We start from the raw sequence: 15,683 nt of genomic DNA, 5'->3' as shown, positions 1-15,683 counted from the left end.
ATGCCATTATTGAAATCATTGTTGAAGATATTGAACAGAACTGGACTGAGAACTGATACCTGTGGGACCCTGCTTGATATGCCCTTCCAGCTTGACTGTGAACCTCTGATAATTACTCTCTGGGAACAGTTTTCCAACCAGTTATGCACCCACCTTATAGTAGCTCCATCTAGGTTGTATTTCCTTAGTTTTTTAGGAGAAGGTCATGCGAGACAGTATCAAAAGCCTTACTAAAGTCAAGATAGACCACATCTACCGCTCCCCCCTGCATCCACGAGGCTTGTTACCTTATCAAAGAAAGCTATTGGGTGAGTTACCATTATTATTGTCTACTTCACAGGTGTGTGCCAGGCTTAGTTAAACAATAATTCTAAGGTAGTCTGAGATCTTTGTATGAAAATCACTCTAGAAGTCCACGTTATGGATCTGATCCTGCAGCCCTCACTCAGGGGAGTTGTGTGTCTCATCGGACCACCCCACCGATTTTCAGGGATACCAAGTTGATAGACATCTTACAAGTAGCTAAATTAGACCAAATTAGAGGGATTATTTTAGGTAGATAGATACAATGCCCCTAGGTCCCACCCACAATACCACAATTGTAGGAGATGGGCCTTGGATTGCTCCTCAGGGCAGAGAGTGGGACCATGTCTTCCTGTCTGTTTCTACAGCTGTTTTTATTGCACAGTGGAGACCTGATCCCGATGGTGGCTTTCTGTGTTGATGCCTTCCTCCTCCTCTTCCCTCACTCCATGTAGGAAGTAGCATCTGGAAGGAGACTTTACAGCCTCCTGACATCAGCATTTACTTAGCTCAAGCTTGGACTCCGGATTCCACACCCCCCTTCCCGCTTTGCTATATTATCATTGGTTGCTGGCTCCCTTCATCCCGCCCCTCTCCTACCTCCACATCCCATCAGCTGCCCAGCCTTGTTCTCCTGCCCATTTACCTCCTGCACATCAGTTTCTCTCTCCCTTTACCCACCCCATCTCTTACTCCAACAATCCTTTCCTCCTCATCACCTGATCCCTAAATATCCCCTCAATACCCCTCCCTCCCTTCCCAGCTCCCCAAACTACACAGCTTAACAAATATGTCTGAAACCACCAAGATGCATCTAAAACCACCAAGTGCCACCCCTTGGCACTGTGCTAGTTTGTTGTATCCTCTTCTGTCACCCCCTCCTCAGGGGTTTCTTTCCAGATTGCAAGCTCCTAGGGGTAGGGACCATGTCTTCCTATGTGTTTGTACAGCACCTATCACAGTGGGGCCTCAGCCCTGACATGGGCTTTCAGGAGCCTCGTTCCTCCTGCTCAACTCTGTCATCTCTTTACAGTATTCCTACCCCTTATTTCCCCATGCTTGTATCATCTACTTTTCCCCACTTCTGCTCTTTGCTCAGACCCATAGGGTTTTTTTTAAGGCCAGAAGGGACCATTCTGGTCATCATCTGGTCTGACCTCCTGAATAACACGGGCCATAAAACTTCCCTGAATTAATTCCTGTTTGGACTAGAGCAGATCTTTTTGTAAAAACATCCCATCTTGATTTTAAAATGTCCATGAATGGAATTCAAGCTAATCTATTTCGGTCACAGCCCTGTGTCCAGCCAGCAATTCCATGTGCCTTAAACAATGTCCCAGTTGGCAGCTTCTGGCTGGAGCCTGCCTGTTGTTTGTTTACCTAACTTTATTGCAAGAAGTAATGTGAAACAGCATGGGCTGCCAGTTCCCATGAACTTTCTGCAGCCATTCCCAGGAATGAACTGGGCCATCAGTACCTCGGTAACAGGTTTGAACTTCCCTGCAAGACTCTAACTCTGCAATAGGTTAAATCAGAGGTGACTGTGGGGGAGGGAGAAGAGGGCACATGGAGGAGGGGGGTCACATGCCCTACCCTGCCCCAAGTTGCTGGTTGGCTTGTACTGAGCATGCTTGCATGGACTGAGTGTGCTCAGTAACATCTGCCAAAGCCACTGCCCTCACTTTGCCCTCCCACCCCCTATTGGCAGGTACGTGTTGTCTCTGGGTCAAATCAAAATACCTGATACAAACAGCCACAAGTTCTAGGGAAGTTGTGATCTGGATTGAAAGTCAGTGACTCAGGCCTATCTCTAACAAATGCAGGATGTGCACTTTAGCACCCAAATCCTTGAAACAGCACAGAACCCAAACTAAGAGGAAGAGATGGGTCTTAAGCCATGTTTATGTTGCATCGATTCCCACACATCCGCCTTCTTACAGAGGTTCTGAACATGGGATTCCCGAGGATACCCTATTGGTTTAAAAGTTCTGGTGTCCAGGTCCTGTGAACTAATGCTCCTTCTGGATTAAATCCATCCACTGATGGGGAGTGTGTACAACAATCCTGTTTATGCTACAGAGCCTCCAGGGTACTTAGGCACCGGGTGGGTCTCCCTGGCTTAGTAGCCATGGAGGCAGTCCTCCATATTCTCTGCCTGCCAGACAGAGGGCTACACCCTGACTTTGACATGCTAGGACAGAGAGGACTAGAGAAGAAGTGCGTGTGGGAGGGAATATCCCAGTTGGAGCCTTCCTTACACAACTCCAGTTCTAGGAACTGCCTGATAACAGGAACAGCCATTCTGAGGGCTGCACTGCCCAAGAGGGGTGGGTGGGTGTGTGTGTGTGTGTGTGCGAACGTGCGCATGTTTCATCACTTCAGCTGTCTAATTCCTTGAGCTCTTTGTGAAAGTTGAGTGTTCCTCTCTTTTATAGCAGTGCCGCTGCGGCCCCTCTATGTCCTACGCCGGCCAGACTCCCTTTGATTTTACTGGGAGTTTTGCACCAGGAGGAGCTGCAAGATTAAGCCCACAAGGGCTGGGTAATAAACCTAGGGCAGTGTCTGGGCTGCAGGGTAAGAGCCCTGTTGAGCTTGTGCAAGGGAACTGGGTGGTAGACCTACCACTGCTTCCTCTGTAGGCTCATGTACGTCTGTTGGGAAGCCCATCCCGCTATGAGGAAATTGCTGCCCTCCCCCATAATCCTGCTGTGGAGTGGCTACATTAAAGAAGGGTCAGCTCTGTCCCCCAGAGCCCTGATTGGCGAGGGCATGGGCAGACAGGGGAGCTGGGCCTAGAGGACAAGGTGGAAACACCACCCACTGACTTCTTGCTGCCCATTAGAGGGCAGAAATCTCTCTCCAAAACAAGGACAGGGCACTGGCTACAGGGCATCCAATTGGCTCTGGGTTAATTGGCTGGATCAGGGAGAGGGCTAGCGAGTGAACACAGATGCTAAGGTCTGAGCATACAGGGTGGTTGTTTGCTGCTGTCTGGGGGGAGCAGTCCCAAACGCAGCCTGAACCTGCGGGGAGAGGATCGGCCAAGAGAACAGACCGGGGGCACGGCTGCAGCTGGGCTGAGGGAGGAGCCAAAGCCCAGCACAGGAGTCCTGACCAACAGGTGACCGTGGGGGTGGAAGCCAGTCACTGCAGCATGGACCAGGCCTCGGTGCGCTGCGCTCATGCCTCAGGCAAGTGCCACCCACACTGCACATGCCATTTTATCACAAGAAAGACAGTTTTGGCTAGGGCCGGTCTCGCGGTGACGTGAGATGTTCCAGTCCGCTGGAGACTCTGGGCCCTCTGATTGGTTGCCCTCCTGGGGCAGAGTAACCAGTCAGAGCTGCAGAAGGAAGGGCTCGCTCCCCATAGCAATTTGAAGTCATGCTCAGAGGGCGGAGCAGGAATTGCCCAGCAGCTCTGGGCAGTTCTGCTCCCCCCACATCCTTTGAGCAACAGGAACAGCTCACCTTACCCGACCACTCTCATTACAGTGTGTAAGGTAACACCCATTGTTTCATGTTCTCTGTGTATCTAAAATCTCCCTCTTGTATTTTCCACAGTATGCATCCGATGAAGTGAGCTGTAGCTCATGAAAGCTCATGCTCAAATAAATTCGATAGTCTCTAAGGTGTCAGAAGTCCTCCTTTTCTTTTTAGGGACAGGACAGTTCCTCTGCTCCTGCCCCCTCCCCTCGCTGCAACATCCACCTGGGAAGGGGAATGAAGAGCCCCTGGAGCTGCCCCACCCTGGAAGGGGAGAAGGGTGTGATGGGATCCCACGGGGTGCAGCCTGGGACTGTGAGACCACTGTGCTCCCTTATCTCTCCAGCCTGGGCTGTCTCTCACACTGCTTTACTAGTGACAAGCAGCAAACCCCTCCACGCCCTGTGATCACTCAGCCACCAGCGTGTGGAGCTCCACGCACAGCTAGATTGTATGAATGCTCCCAGAGCCATTCATGAATCGAAGAGAAAGGCGCCAGCCAAATCCCCCTAGCTCCCAGCCTTGTACCCCAAGAAGGTACCATCTTGCACTGCTCAAGACGAGCAGTGCAAATTTATTAATAAGTTCACCACTTCATCAATTGAAAGTGGATAAACACCAGCCTTTGCAAACCTGAGTAGATTTACCACACACTTCGGGCAAACTCACTGGTAAAGAAGTTTATTTACTACAAAAGATAGATCTTAAGTGATTATAAGTGATAGACAAAACGTCAGAGTTAGTTACCAAAAGAAAAATATAAGCGCGGAGTCTAAACTCTCAACCTATTAGACTGGGCAACATCTAGATTAAGCAGTTTTTCTCACCCCACTGGATATTGAAGTTCATAGTACACAGGTTTCACCCTTGAAACCTGGGCCAGTCCCCTCTGTTGGAGTCTTCAGAGTGTCCTCATTGCTTGCAGTGTAGGTGGGGGAAGGAGAAAAGCCAAGTATGTGGCCACTGTGTTCTGTTTTATACCCTCAGTTCCATATGCTTGTAGAATACAAGTCCAGGCATGTCTGGTGGGCATTGCTGAGTCCCCAGGCAAGGTTGAAAAATTTCCCTGATGTGGCCTTATGCAGGTGAGTCACTGAATTGTAGCTCCCTTGCTGGACAATGGCTGTTCAGCATCCACCCGGGTGTTGTTTACCTCCCTTGTCATTGTCTCTGGAGAGCTAGTATCTGGGTACCTTCCAAACTCACAGCATATTTTAGTGACAACCATACAACACATTCTCATAACTTCATATGCATTGATGATATACATATTTAGATAGAAAAATGAATTTCAGCAGATCATAACCTTTCCCCTGATACCTCACACAGCCTGCTTTATATGCAAGATCAATTATATATAAATGAGGAATATGGGGGTTACAGAGCGCTCCCCCAAGGTATAGAATGTCACAAGGGGACCCTGCTATACCTCCCCCCTGGCCTGGGAGAGGGGGGTGAAGAACCTCAGAAGGAGCAGAGGTGAGGCTGTGGGGGAGGGGAGGGCTGAATGGATGAGGGGCAGCAGGTAAGCTGATCAGAGAGAGCCTGGGCAGGAGATGGGCAGATGTGGGGGTGAGAGCTCCTGCAGCAGGAGCTGAAAATGCCTTGACTCAATACATCTGGGCCTGTGGGCACCAGTGACTGGCAGCCAAACCCTTTGGAGCTGGGCAGGGGGAAGCTGAAAATCAAAAGACAGACCAAAAGAAATGCAACTTCAAGTTTTCTTTATCTTTTAACCTAAATTCATGATTTGTGGGGTCTGGCTCATGCCTTTTGAGCACTTGAGGTTGTCAACACTGCTTCTGTGGCCAGTTCTGGGGCAGAAGATGCACTGATTGGGGCTGAGAGACTGCGGCTGATGGTAATATGGACTCCTGTGACAAAGAGGGTCCAGACATCCCAAAGGGAGAACCCCAGGAATTAACCTGGTGAGGGGAGTGTTAAACCCCAGGAATAATTAGTTACATCAGCAGATTACATGTAGTGATTTTGTATTATTAAAATACATCAAGTACGGTCTTTTATGAAAGCTTGCAGTGTTCTGACCTGGATGGCCATTCGAAGCTATGTCTATAGACTGTGGTTAGGAACGGTTTAGTGAGCATTAACTTGTGTATTTGGGCACTGGGGACTGGGTGCACTGTGCTACTGGAGGGGGTGTATGCGTGACTCCCTATAGGGGCCCCTGAATCGTCCCTCACCTGGTCTCTGTTTTGATGAAACTGTTCTGGAAGCCTTTGTTTCTGGGGCTTATTCATGCCTCCCCAAGCATAGGCACGGGAAAGGGGGGGTGCTGCAGCATGCCCAGGTTTTATGCAGGGCCAGTGGCCCAGTGCCCCGCTTCCCTGGCACTGGCTCTTCACATAAAACCTGGGGGTGTTTCCTGTGCCTATGCCCTGCTCCCAGCCTTCTGCGCACACTTTGCTCCCCAACCCCTCATCTCGTCTGGGGCTCGGATCATGGCTGCCGGCTCCACCCCTGCTCCCAGGCCTCCTCTCCCAGGGCCCACCCCACTCCTGGCCCTGTGCCTGGGCCCTGCACCTGGCCCCACATGTGGGGTCCTGGCTGTCGGCCCCTGCCTGGGGCTCCGCTCCTGGCCCCACACCTGCCTCCAACTGTGGCCTCGGCCTCCTTTCTCCTGTCTGGGTCCCCCTTTCCCGAAGGCACAGCCCTGCTCCCAGCCTTTGGGGAAGGGTAAGGGGGCTGGCTTTCAGCACCCCCACTACTAAAAGTGTTCCGGCACCACTGTGACCCCAAGGGCTGTGGAAGGGTCCCAATGGGGTTCAGGCCAAGTCAGAGGCAAGTGGAGTTCTCAGGCACGGGGCGTGGTATCTAGGAACTTAACCAGCCTGGGTGGTTCCTGCTCTTCCAGTACTTCCCAAGGGGTAGATTCCTGCCCCAGCAGGCAGAGCAGGCTATTGCCTCTCGCCTCTCATGGCACGCAAAGCACTGGAGTGCTACCAAAACCCTAATCTCTGTATTCTCTGAGCCATCTGTGTTCCTTGCTGGCTCTGTACCCACTCAGGCTCAATGATGTTCAGTGCCTTCACCTGCCTCTTGAAATTTGAGGTGTGACGTTCCCCTGTGGTGTTATCTGGACCGGTGATCTGCTAGGTCACGCCAATCCGTGACTCTGGGAGCCAGCCTTACCCTGCTCTGCTGTGAGAACCCCCACTCCTGGGCTGTTCACGCACAGCCTCTGGCATGTAAAAGCTGCTCCTTGGATTGTGCAACCAAATGACACTATCCAATATCTCCGGTCCCAGATGCAACCCTAGGAACCTCCGTCTGGCAGTATCCAGTTATGCCTGCTGGATGCTGCAAGCTTATATGAGTTCATCAATTTAACAAAGAAATTGATATGTAACCAGGCTTGTTATCCCAAGGGGAGTCTCTGAGGCACTTCAAACCAAACACACGGCTTCAGGTAGAATAAACAAACAGATTTATTAATTATAAGGATAGATTTTAAGTGATTATAAGTCAAAACATAACAAGTCAGATTTGGTCAAATGAAATAAAAGCAAAGTACATTCTAAGCTGATCTTAACACTTTCAGTGCCCTTACAAACTTAAATGCTTCTCACCACAGGCTGGCAGGTTGCCCTTCAGCCAGGCTCTCCCCTTTGATCAGAACTTCAGTCGCTTGGTGGTGTGTCTGTAGATGGAGGTGGAAGAGAGAGGAAGAGCATGGCAAATGTCTCTCCCTTTTATCATGTCCTTTCTTCCCTCTGGGTTTTGTCCCCTCCCCTTCCGAGTCAGGTGGGAATTACCTCATTGCAGTCCCAAACTGACCAAAGGAAGGGGGGCAATTCCCTAGAGACTAGCAGATCCTTTTGTTGTTGCCTAGGCCAGCTTCCTTTTTTCCTGTGAGGGTGGGCGGGGTTTGTCCCATACATGCCCGGGTGAGGTGTGAACTGCCTCTCTGTTCTTGGAGAGTTTTTGCCTGGGCTGTCTTTAAGCCATGAGGACACATTTTCAGCCTCTTAACTATATACATGAAATTATAACCTATAACATTATTGTAACAATTACTATAACATCACTATAACAACCATGCCTTCTGAAGACACCCAACATGACAAACTTTGCACTGAATCATAGAATATCAGGGTTGGAAGGGACCTCAGGAGGTCATCTAGTCATCCCGCTGCTCAAAGCAGGACCAATCCCCAACTAAATCAGATACCACACAATCATTTTACAAGGATGAACATGGGGGTGCTGGGTGTTTCCCCAAGGTACAGAGCATCACCACAAGTGGAGTTCTCAGGCCGGGGTGTGGGATTTGGGAATCACTTAACCAGCCTGATTGGTTCCTGCCGTTACGGTACTTCCCCAGGGTACATTCCTGCCTCAGCAGGCAGAGCAGGCTATTTCCTCTCACCTCCCACAGCGGGCAGGGATGCTGCCAAAGGGCAGGGATGCTGCCAAAACACTAATCTCTGTATTCTCAGAGCCAGCTGTGTTCCCTGCTGACTCAGTGCCCATTCACACTCAATGACTATCAGTGCCTTCACCTGCCTCTTGAGATTGGGGGCGAGGGATGAAGTGTCCCCCTTCTCCTGAGGGAGGTTGGATGGTTGTTGAAGAACTGGCAGCAGGAGTGGTGATGTGCAGATGCAGATACTGGTTGGGGGAGTCACAAATTTCATTGATGTGGGGTTATTGTCCAGGATGGGATGCAGAGGTCATTTATGTGGGTCTGGGAGCAGGGTGAGGTCGCAGGGGTAACTGATCTGACAGTGCAGGCGTGCAGAATTAAACTGATGTAGGACTAGACCGGGGGGAACATGTGAGACTGAATTAGGGGACACACAATTAATTAATTGGCATCCATGTTTTTCAGGAGGAGATGGAAATCCTTTGGTCATCAAGCAGAACTTGATGCAAACATTCTAATTTTATTCAAATGTAACTTTTTAATGTAGCTTTAAAAACTGCTGGAGGGGTTTTGTGACATGATATTGACAGTTATGGGGGCTATGTAAGAAGGAGTAGGACAGAAAACGCTCAGAGTGAACAGCTCCCTCATACTGGAGACATTTCTCATAATCCCAGAGTTGCTCATATTTGAGTGCCAAAAAAATGAGAATGCAAAAGACAGCTTGAAAACTCGCACAATTTGTGAACTCCGAGTATAGTTTATTTGGTATAAATGACAGAGAAATGCAACAACATAGCTTCAATAATAAGGTAAGTTATTTCTGTAAGCAAGGATGGAGCTGTTTGTTATCCTGCGAAACCGTAACAAAATAGATTCATGTAGATACAACAGTGAATGGCAGGGATTCCTGGACAACATTTCTGTGATAAATTAAAGTCTATCTAATATGCACAGTGTGGAGTAGACTATTTGTCATAGTGAGACAAATGCCAGTTCTGTATTTGATATATATCGTCTAAGGCACAGTTCACTGCCAGCGACATACAGGATCTTATGAATGATTTAAGAAGACACTTCATCTCTATTTTTTTCTGATTGACTTGCTTCAGTATTGCTATAACAACCCCGATTCTCAGTGGGTATAAACTGAAATAACTCCATTAAAGTCAGTGCAATGAGGCTGATTTCCACCACCTGAGGATCAGGCCCTTAAAATGTATACGCCATATAATGCTCTAGATTTTGCAATATCAGTGAAATCTGGTCTTCTCCTGTCCTCTGTGGTTTTTACCTTCTCTGTTGCAGATTCCCTTGACAAGGTAGATTTCAGTTCAGACAGTGAGAGCTAACACTTTCCACAGGAATACAGCTATACAGAGAAATATAAACATGCACATGCTCAGGACAAAATATGACCCAATCCAATACCCACTGAAGGGACCTGTTGACTTGCAAGAGAATTGGATTGGACTCTTATGCCTTGATATTAAAGACCTCATCCCGGCCTCCGGGTCTGCAGGCACAAAACTGGGCCTTCAGTTACCTGTGCTCACAGCTGCAGGTGCAAAAGCGAGCACTTGTGCATCTACTAATTGATTTGTGTGGCATTGTTCTAATGTAGAGGCAATTAATTGAAGATGTAAATTTGCATGAGCTAAAATAGGGGCTGAGTTGTAAAATCAAACCCTAAATATTGCATCAGGCTTTGGTTACAGTCTCCTAAAAATCTGAAAAGCCACTGATTTTCCTGTTGCTTGTCTTCACATAGAACTTACGTCTTCAAGCTCTTTTTGGTCTGTTTGCTACCTTTAAGATCACTTAAACAATATGTACCTTTGAGAAAACTCTGTGACTAAACAGAGCAAGAAAATGCATATCTGAAACCTAGATGTGCTATTTTTTATTAACACCACAAAATGCTCTGCAGAGCTTTAGCAAGTAAAGCATGGCAAACGGTATCATTTTTCAAGTGATTTTTGAAGCATTGTTCATATTTAAATATTCCAGTTTGAAAAATCAATAAAAAATTTTCAGAAAAATACTGCCTAGTCACCTTGAATATTTCTCTTTTGGCACTTGACTTACTTGCGTTCACTTTCAAGGCCCTTCACAGCTTATCCTCACCCTACCTCGCATCTTTCATTCAGTTTCAAGATGCTGACTCTTGCCCCCAGTAGGCCCAAGGTATCAGCCTCCATTGCCCACTTGTTACATTTTCAATATCTTTTTGCTCTCTCCCATGTGGCCCCCCTCATACCTCATAAACACCCACCAGGTGTGGGGGAGCAGGTTCAGCCTGGCAGCAGGATCCAAGTGCAGAGGGACTTTGTGTGGGGGGATCCAGGTGGGGGTAAGAGAGTTCTCTGTGGGGCAATCTGGGTGTCAGTGGCTTAGTGGGAGATCTGGATGCACAGAAGCTCATTGCGGGGGGGTTCCGAGTGCTGGGGCAACGGGACTCTGCAGGGGATCCAGGTGAAGGTGTTTGGGGCTCAGCAGGATCGGGGGGGTTGGTGCAGGGGAGGTGGGGTTCATTTGGATGAGGGTCCAGGTGCAGGTGATTGGGGCTCAGTAGCAAGGGTTTCTGGGGAGGGGTGCATTGGGGTGGTACAGCTGCAGGGGAGGTGGGGCTTGTCAGGGTGAGGGTTTGATGGGCCTGCTGAACAGGGGAGCCCAGCTTCTGCCAAGGGGATGCCGCATGCTGGGCTCTAGCTTCCCCCCTGCCCCTGCTTGCCCCACCCCCTTCTCTTCCCCCTCCCATGCCCCTTCCCCACTGCTCCATCTCCTCCCCACCCCAGCCCTTCCTTCCCCACTGCCTCTTCCCCCCTACCCCCGCTTCCCCTATCCTTTTCTCTTCCCCATCCCATGCCCCTTCCCCCCAGCTCCATCTCCTCCCCACCCCACCCCCTTCCTTCCCCCCTGCCTCTTTCCCCCCACCCCCACTTCCCCTATCCCCTTCTCTTCCCCATCCCATGCCTCTTCCCCATTGCTCCATCTCCTCCCCATCCCACCCCCTTCCTTCCCCCCTGCCTCTTCCCCCCCACCCCCTCTTCCCCTATCCCCTTCTCTTCCCCATCCCCACTGCCCCATCTCCTCCCCACCCCACCCCTTCCTTCCCCACTGCCTTTTCCCCCTGCCCCCGCTTCCCCTATCCCTTTCTCTTCCCCATCCCATGTCCCTTCCCCACGGCTCCATCTCCTCCCCATCCCATCCCCTTCGTTCCCCCCTGCCTCTTCCTCCCTGCCCCCGCTTCCCCTATCCCCTTCTCTTCCCCATCCCATGCCCCTTCCCCACTGCTCCATCTCCTCCCCAGGCTTGGGGGGCAGGGGAGAAACCGCCCCCCAGCACGAGCCAGCGGAGCAGAGCGGGTTGGGGTCGGGTCGCTCCACTTCCTGCCGGCCGGCGGTTGCAGGGCGGGCCCGACCCCACACTCATGGGGCGTCAGGAAGTGGAGTGACACGGCCCCAGCCTGATCCGCTCTGCTCCCCTGGCTCCCAGCCTTGGGACTTGGGGGGTAGGGGGGAACCTTCCCCCAGCACTCACCGGCGGCGCGGCTGGGAGCCGGCAGAGTGGAGCGGGCTGGGGCCGGGTCGCTCCACTTCCCGGTGCCCGGTGAGTGCAGGGTGGGCCTGACCCCTGCTGCAGTCCCCCATGATGCATAGCTCAGGGAAGGGGGTGGAGTGTGGGTGGGGCTGGGGCGGAGCAGGGGTGGGAAGTGGTGGGGCGAGGGTGGAGCATGGGTGGGTGCAGCTTTCCTGGCCGGCTCAGCTGGCTGGGGGATCAGGCTGGCTGGGGCCCCTTCTGAGTCTGGGCCCGGTGCCATGGTGCCACTGGAGCTATGGTAAACCCGGTACTGCTTCTTCATTGTGAGGTAATACACTCGGTTGGCTTCTGGGTAAGTGGCTTTGGCGAGAGGTAACTTGTAGATGGCAGAGTTGTTTGTGGTTAGTAACAGAAAGGTGAGTGCAGACAAGCAGAAAGGCCAGGTAAATGATGGTAATCCAAACTGAAAAGAAGAGAATATTCATCATTTTAATCATTCTATGATCCTCCTTAACTTAATCCTCCAGCCTTAAACATAATTCAAAGCTAGGTGGTCCGCAATGAGCCTTCTCAGGGGAGTCTTGTTTCCCAAGTGGGTAGCTGCCTTTTTCCTCTTTACCAAAGCATAGCCATTTGCTTGTGGGATGGTAACAACATTATGGGACCGGTCACATAAATGAGTACGGGCTGCACAGAGAATGGTATATGACTAAATCTTTCCCTCTGTCACATCTATGCAACTCCAGTGAGGTCAAGTGTGAAGCAGGGCAGAATGTGGCCAGCAGGCTATAGATATGAATGCAGGAGTAGAAGCCAGAAAATTAACTCTGCCCTGGTTCTTGAACCAACGCCTTTTGGGGACCGGGGCCAGTTGTTGTCCTCATCATCATCATCATGACAAATCCCAAAGGGACCTGGCTTCCTTGCAAATTGAGGGCCATCTGGATCAATCTCTGGCTCGGTCCTTAAGGTGGTCTACCTGGGCAAGTCACTTAGTCGTATGTCCTCAAAGGCATTCAGGTGCCTAATTCCCATTGTGGGAGTTAGGCGCCTACATACCTTTGATGAGTGGGACCTTAGTGTCTTCAGCTGTAAAATATGGCTAATGATCCCTCCCTTGTGGAGATATTGAGGGACGATTAGTTAATGTAGGGCCTGCACTTTGAAGATGAAAAGTTCGAAGTTATTTATAATATATTTTACTGAGCACTGCAACTGTCCCATGTGGCAAAACCTGTTCCAGCTCTGGCGGGCTTGAGGGATGCCTTCTCAATGGGATGGATTGGCTCTATTCATATAACCTGTTTATACCACACTGGAGATTAGGAAACTAAATATCAAGGATTTAAATCTGTCTTTGGAAACACATCTCACTTCCCTATTAGTTGGCCCCGAGCTATTAAAAACTTACCACAGAAAACATATTGGCCACAGTTGCTCCCAGGTAAGCACAAAAGAATGCTGTGAAAAGAGACAGACAGACAATTCCTGATAAATAAGATTACTCACAGCACTGAAGAAACGAGTAAGGACAGCGGTTTTGGGCAAGACCTACCACTGCACTGTACAATCCCCTCCTCGTATCATTCATGAGAGCATAAGGATTAGTCTCATTCTGAACTCTTCTTTTCACAGAAAGTGTGTGCTCCTTCCAACCGTGCAAAAGGCACAATAGTTCATGCCCAGCAATAGAAACGAAACAACGAAAAGATCTAATCTACCTGGATTTCAGGAAAGCAGTCCCACATGGGGTATTATTTGTTACATTGGAGAAGATGGGGATTAATAAGAGAATTGAAAGGTGGTTAAGGAACTGGTTAAATGGGAGTCTACAATGGGTCATGAACTATCAGGCTGGAGGGAGGTTACTAGTGGAGTTCCTCAGGGATCAGACTTGCCACCAATCTTATTTAACATGTTAATTAATGACCTTGTCTCAGGGTCTCAGCTGACTGCTATATTTGGGATTGGGAAGGAATTTTCCCTCAGGTCAGAGACACTGGGATTTTTTTCACCTTCCTCCATAGTGTGGGTCACTTGCTGGTTTGAGTTACTGTAAATAGTGGCTTCTCTGTAACTTGAAGTCTTTTAATCAAGATTTCAGGATTTCAGTAACTCAGCCAGAGGTTATGGGCATATTACAGGAGTGGGTGAGTGAGGTTCATGAGGTGAGCAGTAGGTCAGACTAAATGATCATGACGGCTCCTTCTGGCCTTAAAGTTTACAAGTATGATGGGATAACATGATTTTGGCAATTAACTGATCTTTAACTATTCATGGTAAATAGGCCCAATGGCCTGTGATGGGATGTTAGATGGGGTGGAATTTGAATTACTACAGAGAATTCTTTCCTGGGTATCTGGCTGGTGAATCTTGCCCACATGCTCAGGGTTTAGCTGGTCGCCATATTTGGGGTCGGGAAGGAATTTTCCTCCAGGGCAGATTGGAAGAGGCCCTGGGGGGTTTTCGCCTTCCTCCGCAGCATGGGGCACGGGTCACGGGTCACTTGCTGGAGGATTCTCTGCACCTTGAAATCTTTAAACCATGATTTGAGGACTTCAGTATCTGAGACATAGGTGAGAGGTCTATTGCAGGAATGGGTGGGTGAGATTCTGTGGCCTGCATTGTGCAGGAGGTCAGACTAGCTGATCATAATGGTCCCTTCTGACTTTAATATCTATGAGTCTAAGTCTCAGAGTGTGACTGTGGAGAGAGAATCATTGGAAACATGTCTGCTGAAAATGCAAGGATGCACCACGAAGGCTGGTATGGAAAACACTGTTCCCCCCTGTATCTCTTCTGTCTATAGGATACAGCCAGACTATAATGGGTGAAGCCAGTGAAGAAATCAAATCTCATTTGTTGAATGAGAAAAGGGTCCATTCCTGATGCGGATATACTGAAACCTGACATGGAATTGCTTTATAAAGGCATATCAAGAACTCTGTGCTAACTCACAATTCCACTCTCCATTTAAATAGGGATAGTAAGTTGTGCAATGTAGTTTCAGGTAGAGATGGATATGGAGCAGTCTGGTGCTGATTGTCTCCAGAGTTTAGGCATGTCCATATCTGGGGAAATAGTTTGGGTCCATCCCTAGTTTCAGCTATACCAGCATGACATGTTGAAGAGCACTGAATAGATACATTTTATACATCAGAACATCTAGTGATAAGTCATAGAGTCATTAGGTAAACAGCTCTTGAAGGATGTTTCCTTTGGCATGGCAGAAGGCAAAGGTATCATTTTTGTTTTGATAGCATAAATTATAGGGATGGTTCCTAATCAATACCTTTGACGGAAATAATCTTCAGCCTTGCCTAAGTTCATCTGCAGACCTAGCTGTGAACTTTGTGGCTTCACCCCTCTCTCGTACAAAAGCCTCCTGTATTTTCATTTTCAGAAGGAATCACCCCAGTAATAGACACCCATCAGGTACATACCACAGGCAATTGCTAGCAGGTGGGTCTGCCATGTCAGAGCATAGAACATGCCCCCGATAGCGATGCATGCGAGGCAACTGTTGTAATTCCACAAGCCAGCATAGATATTGCTAAAAGGTGCTGCTAGGCTCAGTGCTGTAAAGAAAGTCAGAAAAATGTCACTGCTGGGCTTAAGGAATAAAAGAAGCTAAGAATTAGAATGAATCAGACTTATAAAGGGTTCAGTTCTGCGCTCAGGGGTATCACTCCCATTGGGCCAAGCTCTGGTTTCATTCCCACTGGTGTAAATCCAGAGTTACACCAACAAAGCCAGTGGAGTTACTCTGGACTTCCTGGGTAACTGAGGACAGAATCCCTGTCTTCTATGACCTCACTGGCAGCCGATGAATTAAGGCAGATTTGGACCGTGAGGCCTAGATTCACAAAGGTATTTAGGCACCTAACTCCCAGGGGAAGTTAGCCATCTAGGTACCTTTGTGAATCTGGGCCTAGCAGCCCTACATTTCAGAACCACAGAAATCTCTT

General features: G+C 49.2%; 1 protein-coding gene across 1 annotated transcript in view; it reads right to left on the bottom strand.

The window, feature by feature from the left end:
• Positions 1 to 9,648: 9,648 nt before the first annotated feature.
• Positions 9,649 to 15,683, bottom strand: part of LOC144264992 (urea transporter 2-like) — a 40,923-nt gene continuing 34,888 nt past the window's right edge. The window contains exons 8-11 of the mRNA XM_077817075.1: positions 15,159 to 15,293; positions 13,127 to 13,176; positions 11,403 to 12,178; positions 9,649 to 9,688 (exon numbers count right to left, since the gene is read on the bottom strand). Of these exons, the coding sequence (XP_077673201.1) occupies positions 9,649 to 9,688; positions 11,403 to 12,178; positions 13,127 to 13,176; positions 15,159 to 15,293 (1,001 nt within the window). The remainder of the gene's footprint in view (positions 9,689 to 11,402; positions 12,179 to 13,126; positions 13,177 to 15,158; positions 15,294 to 15,683) is intronic.

Source organism: Eretmochelys imbricata, chromosome 5 (genome assembly GCF_965152235.1).
Source record: "Eretmochelys imbricata isolate rEreImb1 chromosome 5, rEreImb1.hap1, whole genome shotgun sequence".
NCBI lineage: Eukaryota > Metazoa > Chordata > Testudines > Cheloniidae > Eretmochelys > Eretmochelys imbricata.
The sequence above is the reverse complement of the archived record's forward strand: the minus strand, read 5'-3'. Positions and strand labels throughout refer to the sequence as shown.